The sequence below is a fragment of the Balaenoptera borealis genome (assembly GCF_965194805.1).
Source record: "Balaenoptera borealis genome assembly, chromosome: 16".
Taxonomy (NCBI): Eukaryota; Metazoa; Chordata; class Mammalia; order Artiodactyla; family Balaenopteridae; genus Balaenoptera; species Balaenoptera borealis.
The window spans coordinates 78702663-78728177 of NC_138872.1; the positions used below are offsets into that span (position 1 = coordinate 78702663).

Consider the following 25515-nt stretch of genomic DNA (forward strand, 5'->3'; position numbering starts at 1 on the left):
TACTTTGTTATGGCTGCCCTGGCAAGCTAATATATATATATATATGTGTGTGTGTGTTTATATATATAAACACATACGAACGTACATACATAAGACACACATACACACACATACATTTATACTTTATTGAGATGTAATTCACTCTTTAAGGTACACGAATCAGTGGTTTATAGTATATTCACAAAGTTGTTTACGCAGCCATACTTCTAATTCCAGAACATTTACATCACCCCCAAAATACATATTTTTTAGAAGTAAGATTAATGAGAAGTGGCGATTTTTCACTAATTTTCCCAATAGTGTTTTTGGCTAATTTTTTAAATGAAGAACAAAATAAATATACTCAAGTGCTCAATCTCTCTTCTCCAATTATCCCTTAGAATCACCCCAACTGGTCCTTAATCCTAACACCCCAACTGTTCCACTGGACAAAGTTAATCACTCTTTCCTACTTGAATCATTTTCTTCACTTGGCATTCAGAAAACGAATTATCTAAAGAAATGAACTCCTGATACAGGCAACCACATGGATGAATCTCAAAAGCTGACTGAAAGAGCCAGACCCAATGAGATGCACAATGTATGATTCCATTTATATGACATTCTGGAAAAGGCAAAATGGCAAAAAAACTGATCAACTACCAGGTCGCAGGGTCTGGGGTAGCCAACAAGGGGGCACAAGGGAAGCTTGTGGGGTGATGGAACTGTTTAGTATCTTGGTGGTAGTGATGTGACAGTGTGAGTTTGCCAAAAATCAAAGAGTTGTGGATTTTAAAAGGGTGAGTTTTACTGAATGCAAATTAAACTTCAATAAACCTGATACTAAAAAAAAAAAAAAACCCAAACCATCTTAATTGAGTACCTACACTGTGCCAGGTCTTTTGCTAAACCTTGACCTCCAGGGCCACCCCATGAATGGTACAGTATGCCCCATTTAACACCCTGAACAACCTACCCAAGGTCGGGGGAGTAACAGGAGGAGCTGGACTTAGACCCAGGAGCCTGTGAGTCACCCAAGGGCTTCCAGTTCTCAGTTTGAGGGGATGGATGAGGCAAGCAGCCCCCATGTGCTATGTCCCTCCTGAATGCTGACAGGTTCCCACGTTCTGTCCCCACCCCGACTTCTCTCCTGAGTCTGAACCCCGTAATCCACCTGCCAACCCTCCCTGCACCTCAAACATAACACACAGCAGACTCACAACCCATATATCAGCAAATTCTACCAGCCTCATCTTCAAAACACTGTCTGACTCTGACAACTTTTCACCATCCCACCCCTACCTTTACCTAATCCAAGATGCCACCGTGTCCCCTGGGCCAGGAACAGCCTCCTCACTGGTCCCCGTTTCTGCCCCTGCCCATCCTCCTGAAAAACTTCCGGTGAGTTCTCGTTAAATTTGAAATAAAATCCCGACTCTTTAAACCAGTCTAAGACCCTGTATGATCCAGCTCCTGCTATCTCTTGGGCCTCGCCACTCACACTCTTCCCTCACTCCCCCTGCACCAGTCACAATGGCGCCTTGCTAGACTTCAAACACACAAGGATGTCCCTGCCTCAGGGCCTTTGCACCTGCTGTTCCCGCTGCTTCAATGCTCTTCCATTGCAAATAATTTGCAAACCTTGCTTCATTAGGTCTCTGCTCCAAAGTCCCCTCCATAGACAGGTTCCTCCTGCCCCTCTTTCTTTGCCCCTTTAACCTGCATCATAGCGTTTATCTCTACCTGATACTATACTATGATTTAATTCCGTGAGATCAGCCAACTCGAGGGCAGGACTCGGTGGCATTTGCTGCTGCATCACTCCTGGAACACGGTGGGCACTCAAGATGTATTTGTGGAAGGAAGGAACCACGTGTCCACTATTTGCATCTCCTGGAACATCACCCTCTCTGCTTCTCCTGGCGCAAACCAGGCCCCACGAGAGAGCTCCCTGCTCCGCACCCCATCACCAGCCTGCCACTCGAGGTGTGAAGGACACTGTGAGTCTCCCAATTTGGGGGCCATCTACTCCCCCAGGGAGAACAAACCCTTAAGAGTCTCCTCTTTCTTGTCACTTCCAACCAAACCAAAAGTAAATTTATAAGACATCACGTTAATACACAGAAGCAAAAAAACACGAAACAGTTCACCCCAGGTCCTCCCTCATCTTTTAAAAATTCAGTAGCTGCCTCCATCTCCTCCAAAGGGACTTTATATCTGAGCTGGCACAAAGGCTCGATACACTGGAGCTCCCTGGGTCCTCGCTGACAAAAATTAGATGCCCTAGGAAACAGAAGGGACTCAAAATGCCAATGCCTGATTTTCCAGTCCTGGGGTCATGGGGCATTGTCCTCAGCCTGGATGCCCCCTGGCCCAGAGGATGCTCAGAATTATCCAGGAGATCAAGCTGGTGGGTGTACTCCCATTCTACAGCTGGGTAAACTGGGGGCTGTTCTCGTGGGACTGAGACGGCATTAGTCTGGTTGCTTAAGGTCCTTCAGGCCTGGGCTGGGCCTGGGCAACCTCGTGCCTGCTCAGCTGAGGCCAAACCTCATCGAATGCCCTATCTTCTTTAAAAACAAAGCCTTCCCCAGTCTGAAGAGGAAGATGGCTACTTGGCGCTGCTCCTGGGTGCCGGGCAAACCTGGAAGGGCTCCCGTGGACCCGGCCGGGCCTTACCTCTTGATGACGAACTGGATGCTGTTGCTGGCCTCCAGGATCTTCCGGAGCTTGGCGATCCCGAAGCAGTTGGGCCTGCGGAGGGAGATGCCTTCAGGCAGCCCCACCACAAACAGCTCCTCTGGGTACATCAGGAACTTGGAGTAGGGCACCTTGACAGGCTCCGAGATGCCAATGGCCTTGGCTGCAGAGATACGGCTGCTGTAGGGCCACCCAGATCTATGGGGCCACGGGCCTCAACTCCCACCTCCCATGTCTGCATGGGGGGGCCGCAGGTGCTGGAGCCCTTTTGAAACTTAGCCCTTAGTTGAATCCTCCTGAGGTAAGTACTGTTAGCCCCAGGCTGTGGGTAAGAGACCCAGAGCCCAGAGGGGACGTGACCTGTCTCAGGTCTCAGAGCCCCAGAGCTGGGGGATGTGAACCCAAGTAAGTGGGGCCCCCAGACCTACGCTCAGTCCGTGCCCTCATACCCTGGCAATGCAGGAGAAACTGCTGACGGCTGGTGAGACCTGGCATCGGCTCCACCCAAGTCCACTTGTCCCCGTGCTGCCCGAAAGGCCCTCCGGAGGGTCCCCCTGCCACCATAAATAACCCCAAACCCCTGCATGGCCCAACACCACGCCTTGGGCCCCAGACAGATCTGAGGCCCAGGCCAGGCACTGGCGCTCACTAGCTGTGGGGTCTAGGACAAGCCACATCACTTCCCCAGGCCTCATTCTCCTCATCTGTAAAATGGGCATGAGGACACGGGCATTTTGTGAGATGGGATGGGAGAACTCATGTGAAGCACCTCGCCAGTGCCTGGCCAACCACAAGGGCTGAATGAAGAGTAGGCTTCTCCCTGCCTCCCTGTTCTCTTTCCTGGTCTTTCTGGTAGGAAAGATCTTGTTGTCCATCTGTCCTCCTGAGGACCCTGAACGAGGGTGTCTGTGGGGACACAGGGGCAGTGACAGCAGTCAGAGTGGCCTCTGCAAGCTGAGGCTGAGGCAGACTGTGAGTGAGTGTGAGCCTGTTGAAGGAGGAGGTGGGGACGCCGCGTTTCAGAGGGTGGGGTTCTCTGGCAGTGCCTCAGTCTCCCCGGGAGGGAGGTCTAGAGCTGAGGAAGGGGCAGGGTGGCAGCCCCTGCAGTGCCCCAGCCCTTTCCCAGTGGGTCCCAGACCCTCCGGTCCCTCCCTCCCCTGTCTCTGTTCAGGGAGCAGCTGGGATGGGGGGTCAGGCCCTCTGAAAACAGGGCAGCTGGAGGGAGGCCTGGATGCCCTCGACCCTACCCGGCTCCTCGCTCACCGTATCGCGTGTTGAAAAGCAGCTCCACCTGCTTCCGCAGAGGCCGGATCACGTCACCATGACTGTCTGAAAGGCAAAGAACAGTTTGGTGAGCCTCCCCAGTGGCAGCAGGACCCTGCTTCTCAGCTCATGTCCTAGGTCTGCTGGCACCAAGAATGACCCTGCGCTGGGACCTTGGAATGGGGAAGGGTGATGGTGGCAGGTAACCTACTTCCTCAGAAGTGGCACACCTGCAGACAGGTCCACAATTCTGAGACTCAAATACCTGCTTGTGAAATCGGATCTAGGGCATTACCAGGACTGAATGGAAGGTTTTGAGGCCTAAGAATGACCATGGGCCTTTCTATGTGAATGTCACTCTAGACCAGCACCATAAGTGACTTAGCTAGCGCGTGAACTCTAAGCCTGCAAATTAAGTATGCCGCCACTAGGTGGCAGTGGATGTTGATTAAAACTTCAGAGTTCCTCCCCTGCCAGGCTGGGTTTGGGATTGGGAAAGTGATGCTCCTCTCCTCTGACACCCACTCATTCCGTTCCAGGGGTGGAAACAGACCCATCCTCACCTTGATCTCCCTGCCTGTCCTACTCCCACCCTCCGCAGGGTGGGAATGAGCAGTGTTCCTGAGATTGAACATGTCTATTGGACACAAAGCCAATTTTGTGCTTTCAGGCCTAAATTCGACTTGCTCAGGAAGACTCAGCCTTAAAACCTTTGTGGAAAGAGGCAGGGCGTATATAAAAACAAAATAAGAAAGGCTTACAATTTCCTTTACCAGAAAGAGCTGCTTCTACCTCTGACTGTGTACCTCTTAGTTCTACAAGACAGGTCCACAAACCCCCTCCCAACTCAGGCAGCCCACAGGACACCCACCCCCAAACCCGGTGTTGGGAAGAGACAAAAAGGAGATGCAGGACAGGGGAGGGGAGGAGACGTGGGGGGGCATGAAAAGTGGGGGGTGAACAGTGCCTCACCCTCCACAGGCCTCTCCTCAGGCCGCGGGTCCTCGCTGGGGCCTTTGTCTGAAAAAGAGGGTGCCAGACAGCCATGTTCATCATCTCCTGCACCACCAAAGTCAGGGCAGACAGGTGGGGAACGGCAGGCCCAGACTCTGGAGCATGGCATGGTGACTCCCAGATGGGATCAGGGACTCCAATTTTGCACAAGCACCTGCCCTCGCCTCCATGTGAGCTTCAGAGACCAGATATCCTGTGACATTTGGTAAACACCCCATGGAGACCAGCCCTGCACCAGCCTATCCTTCCATCTACTGCCTGCCAGGTTCTGTTCTAGGCATTGAGGACACATGGGAACAAGACAAAGCCTTGTCCTCCTCATGTGACGTCAGACATTACATACGATGCCAGATGGCGGTGATGCCGTAAAGAAAAACAGAGGGAATTCCTTGGTGGTCCAGTGGTTAGGGCTCCACGCTTCCACTGCAGGGGGCAGAGGTTCTATCCCCGGTCAGGGAACTACGATTCCACATGTCACGTGGCATGGCTGGATAAGGGGATGGAGGAAAGGCAGGTGGGGGCGTGGAGCCATCTAGGGTCATGTGGTCCCGGGGCGTCTGACAAGATGACACTGGCTCTGGACTGGGCCCAAGGGACCCAACCTTGTCCCCAGGTGCCCGTCAAACAGGCCGCAAGGTCGTGGTACAGTGAACAACAGGGGAGGTGAGGGCTCAAGCTGTACAGGGGAGGGGTGAGACTGGCCTTGGGGGGCCGATGTGGGGGTGCACCTGGGCTGGACCCAAGCGTCCAGGGAAAGCAGTGGGGTGGGAGAGGGACACAGGCAGGGAGGGGGGAACAGTGTGTGGGGGGAGGGTGGTGACAAACTCAGAGATGGCGGATTTCCGCAGGAGGATGAACTCCAAGTGCGGACAGTGGAAGTGGGGTGCAGGGGGCGGGGCACAGGCCGACCAGCAGGCTGCAGGGCCTCCATCAGCAGCAGCTCTTTGATGCCAAGAGCTGGAGGAAGGCGTGGGGACTTTCAACACTTGAAACAACCAGAAGGAAACTGCGACTTAGGAAGTTTGCCGTGTGTTTGCCAGGTGCTTTCCCAGGCAGGGCTAACCCTTAAACAGCCCTTCTCAGCCCCTGACACGAGGCTGAGCTGGTGAGGGGTGGAGCAGTCGGACCCCGGGTCTGCTCTTGGCCAGCTGGTGGAGAGGACGCTCGGTGATGAGGAATGCAGGGATGGTCCAGACGGGATCGTGAGTGGGAAGGAAAGAGGCTGATCCTGGGAGAGCTGCCCACGGTCAAGGCCCACTCACGGACGGAGGGAAGGGGAGCCTGCATCTGGGATTGCCAGACAAGCCTAAGCCTTGGGGCTCAGCCCGGAAGGTTCTGGAAGGTTTCATCTATGCTCAGCCTCTGACTTAAAAAGGGCCAGGCCTGAGCTTTCGGCCTAAATCTTCCTCATGGCAATAGGTACACTATGGGCAGGTAGATGCTGGGCCCACCTGACTCTGCCTGGAGGCTTTTTTCTGGCTGTGGGAGCAGACCAGCAAGGTACAAGGGCTGGGATCAATGCCTGGAAACAGCTCTCAACCAGTGACGGAGGGCAGATCACCAGGCCAGCTCCCAGCTTCCTCAGCTGCGTTAACTCAGGCGTGCGACTTACGTGGGCTCCCGTGGTCCCTCAGCTCAGCTGCCCACAGGGGTGACCGGCCTGACGGCACTGCTGTCCTGTCCAGTCCCCCTTCGTACCTGGACTGCCCTTCCCGGACTCTCCTCCCAAATGAACGAAGGCCTGTGTCTCAAGGGAAGCCCCTGGGGGATCCCAAACTCATCAACATCATCTTTGCCGTTTCTAGACAGAGAGGGGCAGACAGGAGGAGAGGAGTCCGGTGGGGACAGAGGGACAAGCAGTGCTGCCAGGGAGGGTTCCCTGAATCAGGGAGCTGGATCTGTCTCAGGGCGGAGGGAGATGCCCAGATGTCACAGCGGCAGCACCGATCAAGTTCACGAACTGGCTTGAGAGGAACAAGAGGGGAGACCAGGAAGTCTGTCCCCGCTCTGAGCTGTCCGTGTGTGCAGGGCCACCCCCAGGCGGTAGCAGCAATCTGAGAGCCGAGCAGGAGATGACCGGACCCAGACACCCACAGGGAACCAGCTCAGCTCTGTGGCTCTACTAAGCAGAGGTCACTAAGGAGGGGCTTCTGCCAGCCTTTGTTATAGGACCCTGAAAACAGAAGGAAGCGGGGCCAGGTCCTCTCCTGGGGGGCGGGGGGCTCTTTCAAAGGCAGCAGGAGATGATGGCCTGTGTACTTTGGGGGCCCTAATTCCAAACGTGAGAAAGTTGCCTGCTTTTCCCCCCGCCCCCTGGCATGGGGGCTGGGCTACTTACCCTGAACAAACCCGTCCATGTGCTCAATGCCTCCCCATTTTCAACCTTGGTAAACGATCGAGGGCATGACCAGAGATGCCCAAGGCACCAGGTGAGCAAATGAGGGATGATTTGTACAATACAGTAACACCACCAGTTGGGAGAAGCCTTTCCAATAGAAATGGCACCATGCTGGTCCACGGCCCCCCAACCCCAGGGGCCTCCAGATCGGGACCCCCTTGGTCTTCCTCTTTTTTTTTTAACTTATTAAATTTATTTATTTTTGGCTGCGTTGGGTCTTTGTTGCTGTGCTCGGGCTTTCTCTAGTTGCGGTGAGCGGGGGCTACTCTTCGTTGCGGTGCGCGGGCTTCTCATCGCGGTGGCTTCTCTTGTTGCGGAGCATGGGCTCTAGGCGCGCGGGCTTCAGTAGTTGTGGTTTGAGGGTTTAGTTGCTCCACGGCATGTGGGATCTTCCCGGACCGGGGATAAAACCCATGTCCCCTACACTGGCAGACGGATTCTTAACCACTGCACCTCCAGGGAAATCCCCCTCGGTCTTCTTAATACTGCTGTGAATGCAGCCAGGTGACATGCGACCTCGTAAAGACCAGGCCACACTGTCAGCTCATTCTGAGCCTTTGGTCCACTACACTCCCCACACAGTCACCGGATTGCTTCCAATTCCACTCACGCCCAGTCCGTGCCTGACAATATTCTTTCTTCATTACCAAGGTATTAAAAGCACATCGCAACTGATTTAGGGAGTAACAAAGATAAATCACTTAACCTAACATAGCTACTTTTTTGATATTTCCCCCCCCCAAAACAGTGATTATGTTTTCAACACAGTTGTACACACCATCAGTTTTGCGTCTTCTACAGTCTCCCTTGTTGCCTATTTTTAGTGCCTGCCTAATAGTCCATCAGGAGGATACCATTAACAGTTCCCTGACAGCTGGACCAGCTTGTTGCAATTTTTCATGGTCATCATTAACGTTGGCACGAACATCTCTGTGCAGAAAACATTGTTCACATTTCAGACAATTTCCTCGGACCCGGTTCCTGCTGGACGTATGGGGGAGGGGGTGGTGGTGCTCATTTTTATGGCTCTTCAAGCTAACAAATTTCTCTAAAAAGCAATTTGCCCATTTGCGTTCTTACCAGCACCAGGTCTGTGCCCATTTCCCCATGTGCTCAGCAAAAGTTCTGTTCAGTTAAAAGGTGCAAGAGATGCCCCTTTGTTCAAGCCCTGTTTCTCTGTGGCTGCATGTGTTTGTTTACTGTCTCTCTCTTCTTCTGTGGCAGGTACTGGGATGTACTTACTACTCAGATCCCCTTCAAGGAAGAGCTTGTTGGCCTAGCAGCGGGGAGTGTGGTCAGCGGGCAGCTGCCCCTTCAAGGACTGCCCTTCCAGGGTGGCCCGCATCTCGTGACTGATTGAGGTGGAGGTATAAAGGCCAGGATATCCAGTGCAACTGGGAGCAACTCTAAGGGGCCTTTCTGGCTCTGAGCTCCCCGTGGGGTTGGAAGACGTGTTGCTGCAGCCAGATCATGGCTTGCCTTCTCCCTCGTCCCCCTTGTGCTTCGGTCCCCTCCCTTACATAGGTGTTGATCCCAAGGGCAGCCCCTAATAAACACCCCACACATTAAACTCCATCTCAGAGACTGGGCCCCAGGGAACACAACCCATGACACCCGTCCTGGGGCTGTGAATTTTTCTTGTGTGTTTCAGCCCAGTGTTCTGGTCTGTCAAGGCCATGGGGAACATCATTCTTGGATGGACTGACCATTCCTCCCCAAGGATCTGCAAATTGCATAATCTTGCTGCCTAAGGTCCCTTTATCCAACTAACTGACAAATGTTTGAGGAAGGACCAAGCCCTGCAGGACAACAGGGGAAACCTTCCCCATGTGGAGGCTGGGGTCCCCCTGCAGCCCTCCCTTTTTTTTTGCTTGAAATTCAAATAACTTTTATTTAAATTGAAAACAATACTTAAAACTGCATTTAGAGTCAAAACCCTTTTGTTTATAAAAATCATGAGGAGCTTCCGCAGCTGGCCCAGGGTCATCTGGAGATCTTGATGTCGTATGAGCCAACTCAGTCCTGTGGATGACCCCACACTGGGTCCCCTCTGATGACTCACAGTCGCCCATGTAGAAATCTCTTCCAGAACTGTGCCTGGGACTAACGCACGGTCCACCTGTTTGCAATTTGGGCAAAACCTCATCTCCAAGTCTATCTCTGTTGTCAGCTGTGACTTCTCACGTCCTATGGACGTCTTAGGTATTATCCGTAGATCACACTCATCCACAGCTGCTCTGGGGACCCTTTATATCTCCTTATTGAACTGGACTCCCAGGTCCTCCTCACTCTTTCCTGTTTCCAGACCATTCTCCCTGACAGAGAAGACGGAAGCAGACGAAGAGCAGAGATATTCTGCCTTTATTCTGTCACCAATTAACGCGGCACCACCCATCTGGGCCTGTAGGAAACCTTCTTATTTATTTTTCCAGTCACTTGTTTATTTTTGGTAGGGGAAAAGTTAAAAAGTGCAGTAAAGCATACAGAATATTATAACAAACACTCATGGACCTATCAGCCGGAATGAATACACATTAGCATTTTGTCATATTTGCACACGATTTTTTAAAATAAAACATTAGCAATACTATTATTACATCTCCAAATTTATAGAAGTGCTATATTGTCTATATCCTTCTGCACTTGCTTTTCACATTGAACATTATGAGATTTCTTCACACTGTTCATTTAAATACACCTACTATGCTTTTGCACAGTATCCTTAAGCAATACCCACCCCTCTCCCCACCTAATCAAGCCCACACCAGACATCACAGGCAAGGGAAACAAATTCCAGCCATCTTCCTAAAGTTTCCTGCCCTGGCCCTGCATCCCTTTATACAGAGCCTTCCAAACTCAAATCATCTAAGTACTAATATTGTTTTCTGCCATATCCGCAAACCTTCTATAATTTACATACTATTTGTCTTTATAATGATTCACTTAAAAAAATTTTTTTTTTATTTTTTGGCTGTGCCACACGGCACACGGGATCTTAGTTCCCCAACCAGGGATCGAACCTGCACCCCCTGCAGTGGAAGCGCGGTGTCTTAACAACTGGACCGCCAGGGAAGTCCTATAATGATTCACTTTTTAAAAACATTAACTATGTGTAATAATTCTTACTTATTATCAATAATAACATCTGTTGAGAATGGTTGGAGCTGAGAGTTGGGCATGTGAGATTCATTAAGCTATTCTTTTCAACTTTGGGTGGTTTTGAACATTTCCAAAATAAACTTTAAAAAACAAAACCCACAGAACCCTACCCTCTCCCTGCTGCTATCCACCTGCCCAACCATTCCTCTTGCCTAAATTATCGTCAGAGTCTGTTTCTGTCTTTGTCCCCAGATCTTCTGCAGTCTGTTCTCAGCTCCACGGTCAGAGTAAACACTGTTAAAATGTACTCCATTAGCGCCAACCCCCGCACTGGTTCCTGTCTCTTCAGAGTTAAGTCTCCAGTCCTTCCTTTGATGTACACAACCCTGCATAACTCACCCACCACCTCCCTTTCCCCACCTCACTCTGTTCCAGCCACCCGGCCTCCTTGCTGTTGCTCAGACATGCTGGGCATAGCGCACCTCAGGGCCTTTGCCCATGCTGCTCCCTCTGCCTGGAAAGTTCTGTCCTGATATCCACACGGCTCCTGCCCGCACCTCCTTCAAGTCTTTGCTCCAATGTCATTTTCTCAGTGAGGTCCTCTCTGACCACTCAAATCCTGTAATAACCACCCCCTCCTGTCCCTGATACTTCCCCTCCTAGCTTTGTGTCTCCCTATAGCACTTACCACCATCTGACTTTCTATTTTTCTTTTTCCTTTTTTTTGGGGGCCGCACTGCACAGCTTGCAGGATCTTAGTTCTCTGACCAGGGATCAAACTCGGGCTCCTGGAAGTGAAAGCCTGGAATCCTAACCACTGGACTGCCAGGGAATTCCCTCATTTTTCTTATTGATTTGCTTACTACCTGTCTCCCTGCACTGGGATGTCAGCCCACAAGGGCGGGGACTTTGTTCTGTTGGGTTCACTGCTCTGTCCCCAGCACCTTGCACAGGACCTTGTACATAGTAGGTGCTCAGTAAATAGTTACTGAATAAATAAACAAATTTATCCAAATGGGAGCTCCTGGGAAAGACATAGTAACCAGACTTAATATTAACTCAAGGCCTATTTCAAGTTTTCAGAAAGGAACCTGGCCTGGATGGGGGAGCCAGACATAAACTGAGTTTCTTCTAAGGGGGACAGTCAATACCAAGAAAAGTCTAGAGGCTTCCTGGCCCACCCCTCTCCCTGTTACATCCCAGGGAGGTGGGTCCCCAGCCCATTTCTTACCAGTCAGCATCTCCATCCCGTAACCGGAATCTTCCGAGGGCACATGTCCAGGCATCGAGTCTGTCATTTCCTCAGAGGCTGGGGAAGGGTCTGGAGGCAAAACTCCAAATGACAACAGCATCTTCTGTCTGTCCCACCCCGTCACGGTCCCTCAGGAACCTCCCAGCCCAGCACGCCCACAGAGCAGGACCCTTACGGAAGCTGCACCCTGGACTCTGGGAGGGTAGCTGTGCCAGAGGACAGTGGGGACCCAAGGGGCCTGGAGCCTGTGGTTACCCCATACTGAGCCTCCAGATGACAAGTACATGCCCCTCTTCACAGATGTGGAAACTGACGCTCAGAGGGATCCAGGTCTGGAGGCAAACTCAGATCCTCTTACTCCAATGACCTTTTCTTCTCGCCCGCAGCCTCTCAAATCCCAGGGAAGCCAGGCCAGAGAGGTGAAGGCTGCGGGGACCTTTAGGAAGGTCGGAGCTGAGACCTGACACCCAACCCAGAGGGCAGATGTGGCTACAGAAAGCACACGCAATGCTGCACCCTTTCACAATCAGACCAGAGAAGCAGTGGCCTGGCGACCCCTTCTTGGCCGGCGCAGGTGCTCGGGAGACAAAACAGGACAGCCCGGGAGGGGACACGGTGGTGTTCGATCCCTGTACCTTCAGGCGGGGGTGGCAGGATCAGGCCTTACCTGGGACAGTGACCTGAATGATATCTAGATCCTCTGGCTCGATTTTGATGGGTCTCAGCCCACCCAGCTCCCCGGAGGTTCCTGTGAGGGGGAAACGAGGGATCTGGTCAAGTGTGGGCGTGAGCTTGGCCGGGCAGGGGAGTCATTCCTGAACATTCTCCTGTCTGTGACTTGTTAGTAGCGCCAGGAAAAGTCACGTCAGCCCTGGTGTCTGAGCTATAGGTAGATACAACGTATAGACCTGGCAACTGAGGCCTGCATCGCCAGGGATGTGGAGGCAGAGGTGATACCCGAATCCAGGTCTCCCACAAAGCCACCCACATCCCACCTGCCCCTCCCGGCCCCCAGCAAGCTCCCAGCATGCTCTGCGGCCTGGGGGAGGGTCAGGGGACAGGGGTGGACAGAGGACATTCATGAATACCCAGGCTCATGGTCTGAGCCGGCCTCCTCCCCAGAGCTGCTGAGTGGGGCTGGTGGACGCCCTCCCACCCCAGACACACGCAGTGGGGTCCAGCTCCTCACCTGGCCCACAGTCTTCAGAGAGACTGCTTTTGTCCGACCTGTGGGAAGGAAGCCGAGAAATGACATGGCATCAGCCCGAGCTTTCCCCCTCCAAGCAGTCAGGGGCCCACGGCGGCTGCCAATTCAAGATGTACCCCTGACCACATCTGCTCCCATCCCACCAGGATCCACGCCCCCCCTCCCCACGCCAGCAAGGTTCCCAGTGTCCCACCTCCTGGACAACAGTCTCCTGGCCGCCCCACCCGAGCTCCTGCTCCCTATCCTGGGGTGACGTTCTGGGCGTCCACCTTGCCCACCAGCTGGGAGCTCCTGAGGCCTGGGTCTGGCCAGTCTAGGAGCCCCACCACTTAGTGCAGTGAGGGTTTGATCAGTGCTTGTCGGGGGGACTAAGAACTGTAGGGACCACCCGCCTGGAGAGGGTTCAGGAGTCTGGGGAGGGGCTTGGGGAGTGAAGCTGGGCAGGACCCTGGGATGGAGGATTTGGTTCATTCATAGAACACTGTCGGGGAGGCCTGGGCTGGACGTGGGGATTCCGGGAGAGATGGCCCATCCCTGGCCTGGGTGGGGGGCACTGGTGAATGGCGACCAGGCCGTGAGCTGAGTGAGAGGCCTTGTGGACATGCAGGGCAGATTCCTGACCTAGTCTGGGTGCCAGGGAAGGCTTTTGAGACTAGATAACGTATGGCTAGATCCCAAGGGGTGACAAGAGTCCTCCAGGTGGAAGAAAATTGGCGAAATCTCTGTTCTCCTTCTGGGTCCCTTTAGATTCTCCCTGGGCCACAGTGGGGTGAGGCGCACAGGTGCCTGTGCGGGGTGTCCAGGTGGAGTGAGACGCTGGGCCCAGCATCCTCCAGCCAGCCCTAGGCCTTGCTCCTCCCTGCAGAGCTGGGGTAGAGCCGGGGTGTGGCCTTACCGAGCAGTCCCAGCCAGGTCCAGGACGGCAGCACGGGAGACCTCCGCAGAGATGTCCTCGGGCGGGCTGGCTGGCTCCAGCTTTGTGGGGTCTTTGGTAAACTTGTTCCCTGGGGGCCAGAGCCGGGGAGGGGCAGGGCGGTCAGGGCGAAGGCTCTTCAGCCTCCTCTGCCTGTGGGGCACCCAGCAGGGGCCTCTGGGGGAAGCTCCTCGGGGCACCCCTCAGGTGTGGTCTAGCCTCTGTCCCTCCTTCTTGTGGCCTCCATGTCCAGCCAAGCCAGGAAGGGGTCCAGGGAGAGATGCCTCCCCTGGGATGAGGAATAAGGATGCCGGGGATCTCAGAGGATTGGGCAGGAGGAAGAAGCCAGAAACGGCTGTCCTGACCTCAGGACACGGGCTATGCTATTGGGGCTGAGGGAGCCCTTGGGAAAGGGACCGAGTCTCTCCCAAGGCTGTACCATGGGACCATTCTCTCATTTAGTTATCCCAGGAACCCAGAGGATGGTGCTCTTATCTTTTCACAGATGTGGAAACTGAGGCCCATATGACGGTGCCCAAGGTCCCAAAGCTGGGGGGAGGTAGGGCCGGTACTGGGACTCAGATATGTTGCACCCCAAGATCCGTGCTCCCTTTGCTGCACCTGGCAGAGCCCATCTCTTCCTCCTGAGAGGCAGGCCACCTACTGGTCATGGCCTGGGCACTTCGGTTTGCATCTAGACCCCAGTGCTCACTAGCTAGACTTCAGGGAAAAAACCAGAACCCGCTTTATAGGACTGTTGAAAACTAAATTAAATTAAAATTAAATACGCTAACAGCTTAGGAGAGTAGCCATCACATGTTAGTATTCAGCAAACGTTAGCTTTATTATTCCCCATCCAGGGCTTCCCATGTCTGGAGGGGATGTCCTGACAGTCTGTCTGCACCTGGGAGCTGGGGGCCCCGGATACAGAAGCCACACCCAGGCTCCCTCGGGTCCGGTGTGGTGGCAGCTCAAGCACTCTTGGGGGCATCAGCTTGGTGGCTTCAGAACAGACTAGACGGTACCCACACATACCTGTGAAAATTCGCTCATCAAACATCCTGGGGAGAGAGGAGAGATGGGCATGAGAGGGGAGCCAGCCTCCAGGTCCCCTCAGTGATGGTCACTCGAGTCCCACGTGCATAGCCGCAGACCTGGGCACCGGGCTGGCCTCACATGGGGGCAGGAGAGGGCACGGTCCAGAATAGCCAGATAACCCCAAACAACCAGACATCCCAAACCATTTCTCCACGGCCAGGGGAGGCACTGGCCAGCCCCTGTGGGGGTCCCGGAGGGTCAAACCTGTTCAGCTCGACAACCCAGGTTGGGGTGCGGGGCTTCCTCCAGCCCTGAGCTCTCCTCGGCCACAGCTGGCGGATAACTCACACCCCTTTCCCACCAGGGCTCCGCAACCTTTACCCACCACCACCTGTGTCTCAGCGACAGGCACGGGGTAGGCCCTGCTCCCAGGAAGCTCTCCGTCAATGGCACAAGCCAGGAGCGTCCCAGATCACAGCCTCACAGCGTGACATGTGGGACCCCTCAGGTGTGTCTCAGAAGCCAAGGGGGCCCAAGCAGGGAGGGGGTCAGGAAAGACTTCACGGAGTTGGGGGTGGCAAGCCCAGGTGGGAGGGCTGAGAGGTTGTCCAGGTAAAGGCATAGGGAGGGCTGGCGGCTCCATCTGGCCGGCTGGAGGTGTCCTGTGGGAGGTGACCAGCCTTCAGTGCTGTGCCCAGGCATGTGGTCTCTACACCGTGGGCAACGGGGAGCCCCCAGGGGGCATGGGACCCTCAGATCACTCCATCATCACACAGAGGATGGCTTGGAGGGGGGATGGCTAGGGGCCCAGGGGCCATTTGGGGACTCCTGAGTCACCCTGTTAAGACACCTGGAATTCTCATTCCTGGAAGACGAGGATGGAGTAAAGGTCAGCGAGGGAGCTGGGATCACCTGGCCGCCTACCCGCAGGGCTGCTGTCCTTTCTGCTCTGCTCCCAGACCCCCCAGGGTGGCTCCCAGCGGGCTGGGGGGCCTCAGGCAGCTGGCCTAGGGGGCCTGCAGCAGAGCCTGCGTGCCACGGAGCGGCTGGACAAGGGGACAGGGCTTTGGCCACTCAACTGGCACCCCCAGAGGCGACGTGGGACAAATGAAGTCCCGCTCGTCTGAGTCCAAATACAAGGGGGCCGACAGTGCCCAAGGCGGGCCCAGAGGGAAATTCAAACAGAGGCAAAAAGGTCAGTGACAGAAGGCAGAGCGTGGGTTACCGGGGCGGTGAGACCCCAAGCATGGCGTCCTGTTCTTATTCTGAGAGGCGCCAGGTTCCCCCACTGTTCCTGGAGGCTCACGCTCGTCTGGGTCCCCCAAGGCCGAGAAGCAGCCACAGGGAATAATTCTGGAGGAAACTGGCTTCCACGATGAGGCATGCTTCCTCAGCTCCACCCAATGACGGGGAGGCTCCCAGTGTTAACAGCAGGTTTTATTATTTATGGTTATATTTACTTATCAGGGAGCACAGGGGAGGGGGTGTGAGACCTTGGCCTGCAGTTCCTAGTGGAGTTGGCGGGCGGGGAGGGGGGAGACAGATGACAGGGAGAAGGTCTGATCCGATGTGGCTCCAATGCTGTGCCAGACGCCCTCATGGGCTGCCCGGCCTGGAAGGGCCCACCTGATGAGCGCTGACCAAGTGTCGCTGTTGCACACTGCAGAGTTCTAGGACCCCCTCCAGACACTTTTCCCTCTGAAGTCCTCCCTTATGTAGAACCGACACATGTGAACTCAGCCTCTCGCTCTGGGCTTGTGTCCTGGGGGGAACCGGGGATTCAGGGGTCAGGGCTGGGCATGAGTGGGGACCCAGGCGCCAGGGAGCCCCCTTCCACTAATAACAAGACCCACAGGCCTTGTCGAGGGGCTTCTCCCTTTTGTCAGGAGAGCACCCTGAAATCCCCCCCACTGCAGACACCGGGGCTGGGGCAGAAACTCCCCCTCCTGGCTGCTTCCTAAGCTCTCTGTTCTCTGACTCCCTTCTGCAAGGACGATCGCAAATGTGATCTCAAATGTCTCCCTGACGAGGCTGGGATGTGCAACAGTGAAAATGCACTGGGGCTCAGAAAGGAACAGCCTCTGTTCTAAGCACCTTGCTCACATCCATGTAGTCTCCCATCAGCACTATGAGGCCTGAACAATCATTAGCCGCATTTTATTTTATTTTATTCTTTAGCCACACGGTGCAGCACGTGGGATCTTGATTCCCCCACCAGGGATCGAACCCATGCCCCCTGCAGTGGCAGCGCAGAGCCCTAACCACTGGACCGCCAGGGAATCTGCCTCATTAGCCCCATTTTATAGACGAGGAAAGTAAGGCAGAGCAGTTAAGTAACTTGCCCAAGGACACACAGCTGGAAAATGGTAGGACCAGGATTCGAACCCAGGTTGTCAGCACTGATTTAGTACTTCTCTATACGTGAAGGAGATGAGGTCAAGGGAGAAGACTCACATTTATTGAGCATCTATTCCATGCCAGGTATGTTATGTCTACCTCCTCATACTATGTTGAGAAAAACCTGAGGAATAGGGCATCACTGTCCCTATTTTTACAAATGAGGAAACTGAGGCTCAGAAGAGAAGCGCTAGTCAAGGTTATCACGCGGTGTGTGGCTTCAAGCCCAGTCTGCCTGATGCCAAGCCTCCTCCTCCAGGAAGCCCCACAGGCTTGCTGCTCAGATGCATCGAGTCTACACCTGGAAACATGCTGTTTGATGCTCACAGGACTCATCACACCACCCCCCATAACTCGCGGTAGCCCCTGGGGGCAGATGGGGACTGTGCCTGCTGTTTCGTGAAGTCCTCAGTAGAGCTCAGTGAAGGGCTGGGCCTGCAGGAGGCGCCTGGCAAATACTAGTGAAGGATTAAACGACCTACAGTTTGGATAGAGGGAGATGAAGGTCAGCCACAGTGAGGACTCAAATACCACGGTCAGGAATGTAAGGGGTCACTGGGATGCCCTTGCTGCTTTCTGCTCTCCTAGCCTCCTCCCTTGCTACCAGGAGTCAAATGAAGGAAAAGGACTTAGGCAGCAGCAAGAGAGACTTAAGCTAGACAACAGGAGGCACTGCCTGACAGAAGGCCGAATGATTTTGTTTTTGGCCCCGCCACGCCACTCGGTTTGCGGGATGTTAGTTCCCCAGCCAGGGATCGAACCCAGGCCCTCAGCAATGGAAGTGCAGAGTCCTAACCACTGGACCGCCAGGGAATTCCCTCGAATGATTTCAAATTCACCTCCAGAATGATTTATCAAGTGGGACCCCTGGTAGGGGCTGAGGGGGCACAGAGGTGGCTCAGATGTGGTCCCACTGCCGCCAGTGATCAGGGTGATGGGGGGCTGGTGGGGACGCGGATGGGGGGAAGAAGCCACCTGCTGCCGGAGGGGGAAATTCTTTCCGACTGAGGACAGGGGAGGGCTTCTAGACAGAATAGTGAGCCTTGAAAGACAGGACAGGTGGGAAGGAGGGCGGGGAGCAGCTCCAGGCAAAGGAAAGGGCTTCAGCAAAGGCTGGAGGTACGTGAGGAGGCAGGAGTTCAGAGAAACAGGAGGGAAGGTGGAGCGGCACTAAGGCGGGCACAGTGGCTGCTGACAGGCCGGAGTGTGGTACCCTGGGAGCTGCTACACCGGGGCTCACGGAGAGTCGGGGAGCAGTGAAGGGTTCTGCGCAGGAGTGCCCCACAGTCAGAGCTGACTCTCAGAGTCACCTCCCTCGGTGGCAGTGAGATGCCCGCCCAGCTCCCTGGCCACTCTCAGCCTCCTCTGCTGGCGGCCCTTCCTCATCCTGGCCCCAGCCTCTAACGTGGGGATCCCAGAGTCCATCTGAGCCCTCGCCACCTCTTCTTTTTTTTTTTTGGCCACGCTGCATGGCTTGTGGGATCTTAGTTCCCTGACCAGGAATTGAACCCGGGCCCTCAGCAGGGAAGAGTGGAGTCCTAACCACTGGACCACCAGGGAATTGCCCCTCTCTTCTCTTCTCTGTTTCTCTCCTGCCCGTGATCCCTTCCTGGCCCACGCTGCCAACTCTCAGATTTTTATCTCTAACCCCCAGACCTCCCTCCCGAGCTTCTGACCTCTCAGCTGGGCTTCTGAAAATTCCATCTCCTGCTCATCTCCAAGGTGAACTCACTTGGAAACATGGGGGTGAGCCTTCCTCCCCACTCCCCTCCCCACTTGCACGGTCCACTCACCAGCACACCCCGTCACCGCTCGGATTCCATCCCCACCCCAGCCACTCTCTCCTGTGCCCACCACACCGGCCTGGCCCACGGCTTTCCTCACCAGTCTCCTGCTTCTGTTCCCTAGAATCCGTTCTCCCCCAGCAGCCAGGGGGCTGGGCAGACCCCAGCTCTGGCATCCAGCAACCCTACAGAGGTCCCTCCCAAGGCTCAGAACAACTCCACGCTCTCAGGGTCAATCCCCACCCTCTTGCACCCCAGCCATCTGGGCTGCTCACTGAGGTCAATTCTTCTACCCAGACACTGCCCAGCTGGGTGCAGGCGGCCCTTCTCAACCTCCCAGCTCTGGCTTAACCAATGGGACCTTCTCTCAGAGGCCCCCGGACCACCCTTAACAGGTCTCCTCGCCCCTACCCGCCCACCATTTTTCTCTCTCCTATTACCCTGTTTATTTCCTAAGCTCTAACAAGTTAGATGGCCCGAGCCCAAATCTGGACAAGCACTTTCATCCATCCATCCATTTATTCCACAGATATGTACTGGCATCTCCCGCGTGCCAGGGACTGCTGTGGGCACTGGGGATTCAGCAACGAGCCACACAGTCCCTGCTTACAGTCTAGGGCAACAAACAAGCAAGCAGGCGCGTGGGTGCGTGCACACGCTGGGAGCACGCCCTCAGCGGGCTCCCAGAATGGATGCCTGGGAAGGGCCCGATGCAGGCAGTGCTGCTGGAGGCAGGGGGCTGGACGGCATGGCCTCTGGCCCCCTCCCTCTCTAACTATTTAGGAGGAAGCATCCCAGGAAGCCTGGCATTGCCTGGAGATGCCTGCTCGCTGGTGAGTCCGGCCAGCTGTGAGGACAAAGCCCCCTGTGGGAGTTGGGAGACAAGGCTGGGGGGTGGGTGGCGGCAGGTCGGGGGGAAGGGGCTGCAGTTCCAGAGTCCATAGTGCTCTGCCTTCTCCCACCCACCCGCACCTGCACCAGGGAAACTGGCCACCTGGGAGGACAGGAAAGGTGGACAAACTACCAGCAGGCAGGGTAGTCCGATGGGAGGTGCAGAAAGGGAGAGGCTGGCCCAGCCCCACCTGAGCTCAGGTGGGCTCCTCTCTGAAGGGAGGTAAGTACAAAGGCCTCAGGTCTTCTTTAGGGGCAGGAAAACACCTCTAAGAACTTAGCCAGCGTCTACTCGGGTCAGGCACTGTGCCTCCATTTTTCCATTCAATACTCAAAAGAGGCCAGAAGGAGGAGGCCACGTAGCTGTCAGGTTACAGAACCCCTTCGTTCCACTCCTGACCCCTGTTGCCTCCCCAGGGCCCTGCCTTGTGCCTGCTGTCGCCCCCTTTCCCAGCCCTGCCCCCCTGCACCCCACCCCCTACCTCTTAATGACAAAGTGGATGCTGTGCCGCTCCTCCAGGATCCGCTTCAGCTTGGGGACCCCGTAGGTGCAGGGGCGCTTGAACGGGATCTTGTCTGGGATGCCCACGATCTCCACAGCCTCCGGGTCACAGGCAATCTTCCTGTAGGGGACGGGGACCATGTGGTCCAGGCCCAGGGCTTCCGCTGGAAGGGCAACGGCAAGGCTGAACGCGGGATGGAGGCTGCGGGACATGCAGGGCCCCAGGGCCTGGTCATCACCACCTCCCACCTCCCAGGCACCACTCTGGCCACTCAGCAGTCAGAGGGATCCTCCTGAAACACCAAATACATCACTACTCTCTTAAAAAATGCCCATAGGCTCCCCTCCCACTCAGCGATGGCCAAAGCCCTACAAGGCCCTACGTGACCAGGACCCCATCACCTCTGGCCTTATCTCCATCTTTCCCCCTCTGCTTGCTCACCCCAGTCTCTCTGGCCTCCTTGTTGCTTCCCTAACACGCCAAGCACGCACTCATCCCAGGGCCTTTGCACCTGCTCTTCTGTCTACTCAGACACTCTTCTTCCAGATCACCATACCCTTCCCTCCCTCCCTCTCTCCATTCAAGCATCTGCTCAAATGTCACTTCACCAGCCTAAAACAGCCCCCTTCATCCCTCCCTAGCCCACCCTGCTTTGTTTTTCATCCCACATTTATCATAATCTGACGTTACAAACATATTCGTCTGTGCGTAGGTTCACTGTCTGGAACCTAAATAGGGCAGGACACGTAGTAGTTGCTTCCTGCATATTTGGGAGTGAATGAGAGGCTGAGGGAAGCTTCCAGGCTGGAGGTGGACTCTTGGCAAGATGCTTCCAGTTGTACAGGTGTGCCCTTTCCTCCAGGGAGGGGCCCAGTACTCCGCTCACTCATCAGTGACATGAGACGCCGCTGGAAGCTGACAGCTTTGTCAACAGCAGTGTAGACAGAACCCGAGCTCAGGAAGTGGTTACTTGCTCTCTTTCTCCAAACCATTAGGTGCGGTCCTGTGCCATTTCAGTCACTCATACACCCCAGCTCCTCCTTTTCATTCATTCACTCACCAAATACTTCTTGAGCACCTACTATGTGCTTGATGGTACTTTCATGGGGCCCCAAGGCCTGGGAGACGAGCTGAGCTGGGTGTCCACTTCACTCCTGCCTCTCCCAAGGGTCACTCCAACCTCTCCCAAGGGTTCCACGTCTCCTCGCTGTTCCTCAGGCCCCTCCCCATCCTGGCCTGGCTCCTCCGGCCACACCAGGATTTGTCTGTGTCCTGACAAGTGCCAGCCCAGAGCCGGACCCCCTGCAGTCATGCCAGGACCAGGGCAGGGCAGAGTCGCCTGTCTGTGGCCCTCCCTGGGGCACCGCCAAGATTGTTTTCCTGTTGATGCGGCCCAGGTCTGCGCTGGAGGCTTTGGCAGCCAGATCCCACTGTGAAGTCACACTTAGCTCGTCGTCTAATTAAACCCTCACCATCTCAGCAGCTGTCAAACCACCTCTTCCAGCATCACCAGCCACCCCCCCAGCCCCAGCACTTGAGCAATGGGCTCTTGGGTTCTTCGAGTCTACGTGAATCCACCTCCCCTCGGGTCCATCTGACTTGCTAGGCCTGTCTTTTCAGCTCAGGGCACAGAAGCTCCAGCCCGCCCAGCCTCCAGCTGCTGCCCACTGGGAAGAGGAGGATAGAGCCCACCATGCACAATCCTTAGACCCTGGTGTAATCTCAGCCTCTCCCCGGGTGACAGAGAGACACTGCAGCTTCCTCAAGGCTGGGGTTCCCCCCATTTCTTTTCTGTTTTTTTTTCCCCCTCTGCACCCCCAGCAACGTCGCTGGCTCACTTGGCCCGGAGCTGGTAGCCGAAAGGGCGGAACCAGGAGCAGGACCTGCTCGTCCTGGGTCTGCAGGATGGTTCAGGCTGCCAAACGTCCCCACCCTTGCCACAGGATCCCCCAGTACTCATGGGGGGGGGGGAGCGGCAGGCGGCAGCTTCTCCCCAGGGCAGCTGAAGGGACAGCTCAGAGGGAGCTCTGGCCTGAGGAGGGGCAAGGCCTCAACCACTCCAAGCCCAACACTCCTCCTTGGATTTGGCCATGGTGGTGGGCCCAAGTGCTGACCTCTAGGAAAGGCTCAACATTCTGGAAACATCCAGCACGCACAACAGGCTGGAAGACTGGCAGCTGTCATGCCCACAGAGGTGGGGCAGAACCCACCCAATGTGGACAGAGCCAGCCCTCCCCAGCTCCCCTCTCCCTACTCCCCGTCCTGCTCACACCTGGCTAGGGAGGGAGGGGAGAAACTTGGGTACAGACAGCCCCCTGCAGTACGGGGCCTTGCTCAGCCCCACCCCAACCAGGATGGCCCAGCCCACCAAGCCCACGTGACCAAGCCTCCCCGGCCCCAGGGTGGATCAAAGAACACCTCCTCCATGAAGCCTCCCCTGACTCCCCAAGCCTATCGAGAGACCTCACCTTCCTCTGAGCCGTCCTCCCTTTCTGAGGGCCCCCATCCCTCCACGTTACTATGTACTAGAATGTACTACCATACACCACTGCGTGTACTGCAGACCCACCTTCAGCCACTTGCTGAAGCACCTTGAGACCAGAGTTGGTCTGAGTGCCTGGCACGAGGTAGGGGGCTCAAAACGCGATTAGAGGGACTTCCCTGGTGGCTCAGTGGTTAAGAATCTGCCTGTCAATGCAGAGGACACGGGTTCGAGCCCTAGTCCGGGAAGATCCCACATGCCGTGGAGCAACTAAGCCCGTGCGCCACAACTACTGAGTCCGCGTGCCTAGGGCCCCTGCTCCACAACAAGAGAAGCCACCACAGTGAGAAGCCTGCACACTGCAAGGAAGAGTAGCCCCCGCTCGCCGCAACTAGAGAAAGCCCGTGTGCAACAATGAAGACCCAAGGCAGCCAAAAATAAATAAATTAAAAATAAAATTAAAAAACGAAGACCCAACGCAGCCAAAAATAAATAAATTAATTAAAAAAAAAACAAAACGCGATTAGAGGGTTGGAAACATCCCCCTCTCTGGGTGGGGACAGGGGCTGGAGGCTGAGCTCATCACCAATGGCCAATGGTTAAATCAATCACACCTACTTAATGCAACCTCTGTAAAAACTCTAACCGAAGGGGTTCAGAGAGCTTCCATGTGCCAGGAGGCTGGTGCACCCTAGACTCCACGGGGACAGAAGCTCCTGTGCTCAAGACCCTTCCGGACCTTTCACCATGTACCTCTTCATCTGGCTGTTCATCTGTATCCTTTGTAGTAAACGGGTCAACAGAAGCAAAGTGTTTCCTCCCTCAGTTCTGTGAGCCATTATGGAAAAGTGCCGAACCGCGGAGGGGGGTCCTGGGAACCACGGGTATGCAGCCAAATTGGATGGAAGTGTGGGTATCCTGGGGACCCACTACTTGTGACTGGCATCTGAAGTGGGGTGCTGTCTTGGGGGACTGAGCCCTTAACCTGGGGAGGGGTCTGTGTAACTCCGGGAGTTAGGGTCAGAATTGAATTGAGTTGTAGGGCCCCCAGCTGGTGTCCACAGAGAACTGGAGGGTTGCGTGGCGTGGAAAACCCACACTTCTGCTGTCAGAAGTGTTGTGAGTAGAGAAAGAGGGGTTTTTTGTAGCCAAGCAGGAGGGGAGGGAAGGCAGGGAGGGAGGTGAAGCCCTACCCCGGCAGGTGTGGTCTGGTCATGGTGAGAAGGCCAAGGTTAGGGAGGGAGACTGGCCATCTCCAGGGCATCCGGCAAGCGTCCGTGGACTCCCAGGACAGTGCTCTCCCCTGACCCGCACATGTAGGTGGCCCGGGACCCTCCTCTCTGTCCCTGCAGCTCTGGGTGGTGCCCCTTCCCCCATCCCCCTCCCTTGGTCCCATTGTGCAGAGGGACTTCCCCAGAGAGGGGTTGCGCGATTCAAGTGGGGTTCAATGACATCACGCCTGCGTGCTGAGTGGTCTGTGGGTACCTGCATCATCTCCACAGTGACTGAGAGCCACCCACTCTGGCCAGAGCCACGCTGCGTCTGACCGTTGAGCGGGGCTTATAGATGGAGCGCAACAGAGGCTGAGCGAATAAGTGAGAGTGAGCGAGGACTGCTGAGGGGACAAAGGAGACCAGGTGTGGGAGGGCACTCGGGGGTCCCAGGACCCAGAGTGGGAAGGGCTTACAGGCCCGTCTGGTCCAGCCCCTGCCGTCTAGCCAACGAGTGGCCACACTTTGCATGTGGCTGAAGCTCTACCACACGGAGGGCACCCCTGCCCCGGTTACCACCTGTGTCTGCTGCCCAGAGTGCGGTGAGCCAACACGTGCTCTGAGCTCAGCTCTGTCCTGGGCGCTGGGGGCACAGAGGGGCCAGTGCTGTCCTGGCCTTCATGGGGACAGATACAGACAAGGCGCATCGAGCGTGAGACATAGAACAGAGAGGAAACCATCAGAGCTTTAAGGGCTGAGTCTTGAAGAACAGGTAGGAGTTTGCCCGCAATACGTGCAAAGGGCACGCCGGGCAGGGGGCACAGCACGGGCAAAGGTGAGGAGGCAGGAGACAGGGTGGTGCGTGGGGGACTTGCAGGCACAAGAGGCCAACAGCCGTTTTCCCTGATGGTCGCCACCGCCCCCCCAAGCGGCCCGCCTCACACAGGTGAGCCAAGGTCTGGGGCTTTGCCATCAGTCCCGCCCCCTGGAGAATCTGGCAGGGAAATATTGACACAACCACCCCCTACCCAGACAGGAGGTGACACTTGCGTTGACGGCGCGTGGTGCCAGCATATGGCTCCCACCGTCATGTTGGGGAACACGAGTGATTGCCACATAATGAGATGCTCAGTGCGCTGCTGGGGCCACACCACGGGCCGTGCCGCCCACTCACCATATCTGCTGTTAAACAGGATCTGCACACACTCCCGGAGCGTGTTGATGTCCTCGGTTTCTTTTATGAAGGCGTCCCACTTCTCTATCAAAACACAGGGGGTACAAGTGAGGGCCCGTCGGAGCAGGGACCCCATGGCTTGGCTGCCTCTTGCCTCTCTGTCCACCCCCACGGCAGCAGATACTGTGCGGGCTCAGCCAGTCCATCCTG

General features: G+C 55.5%; 1 protein-coding gene across 2 annotated transcripts in view; it reads right to left on the reverse strand.

The window, feature by feature from the left end:
* Positions 1 to 25515, reverse strand: part of GTF2IRD1 (GTF2I repeat domain containing 1) — a 124057-nt gene that overhangs the window by 51216 nt on the left and 47326 nt on the right. For both annotated transcript variants that reach the window (XM_082358555.1, XM_082358554.1), the window contains exons 8-17: positions 25306 to 25389; positions 20418 to 20601; positions 14861 to 14886; positions 13808 to 13916; positions 12895 to 12932; positions 12373 to 12453; positions 11685 to 11774; positions 4915 to 4962; positions 3943 to 4008; positions 2659 to 2842 (exon numbers count right to left, since the gene is read on the reverse strand). In XM_082358555.1, coding sequence (XP_082214681.1) covers positions 2659 to 2842; positions 3943 to 4008; positions 4915 to 4962; positions 11685 to 11774; positions 12373 to 12453; positions 12895 to 12932; positions 13808 to 13916; positions 14861 to 14886; positions 20418 to 20601; positions 25306 to 25389 — 910 coding nt within the window. The remainder of the gene's footprint in view (positions 1 to 2658; positions 2843 to 3942; positions 4009 to 4914; positions 4963 to 11684; positions 11775 to 12372; positions 12454 to 12894; positions 12933 to 13807; positions 13917 to 14860; positions 14887 to 20417; positions 20602 to 25305; positions 25390 to 25515) is intronic.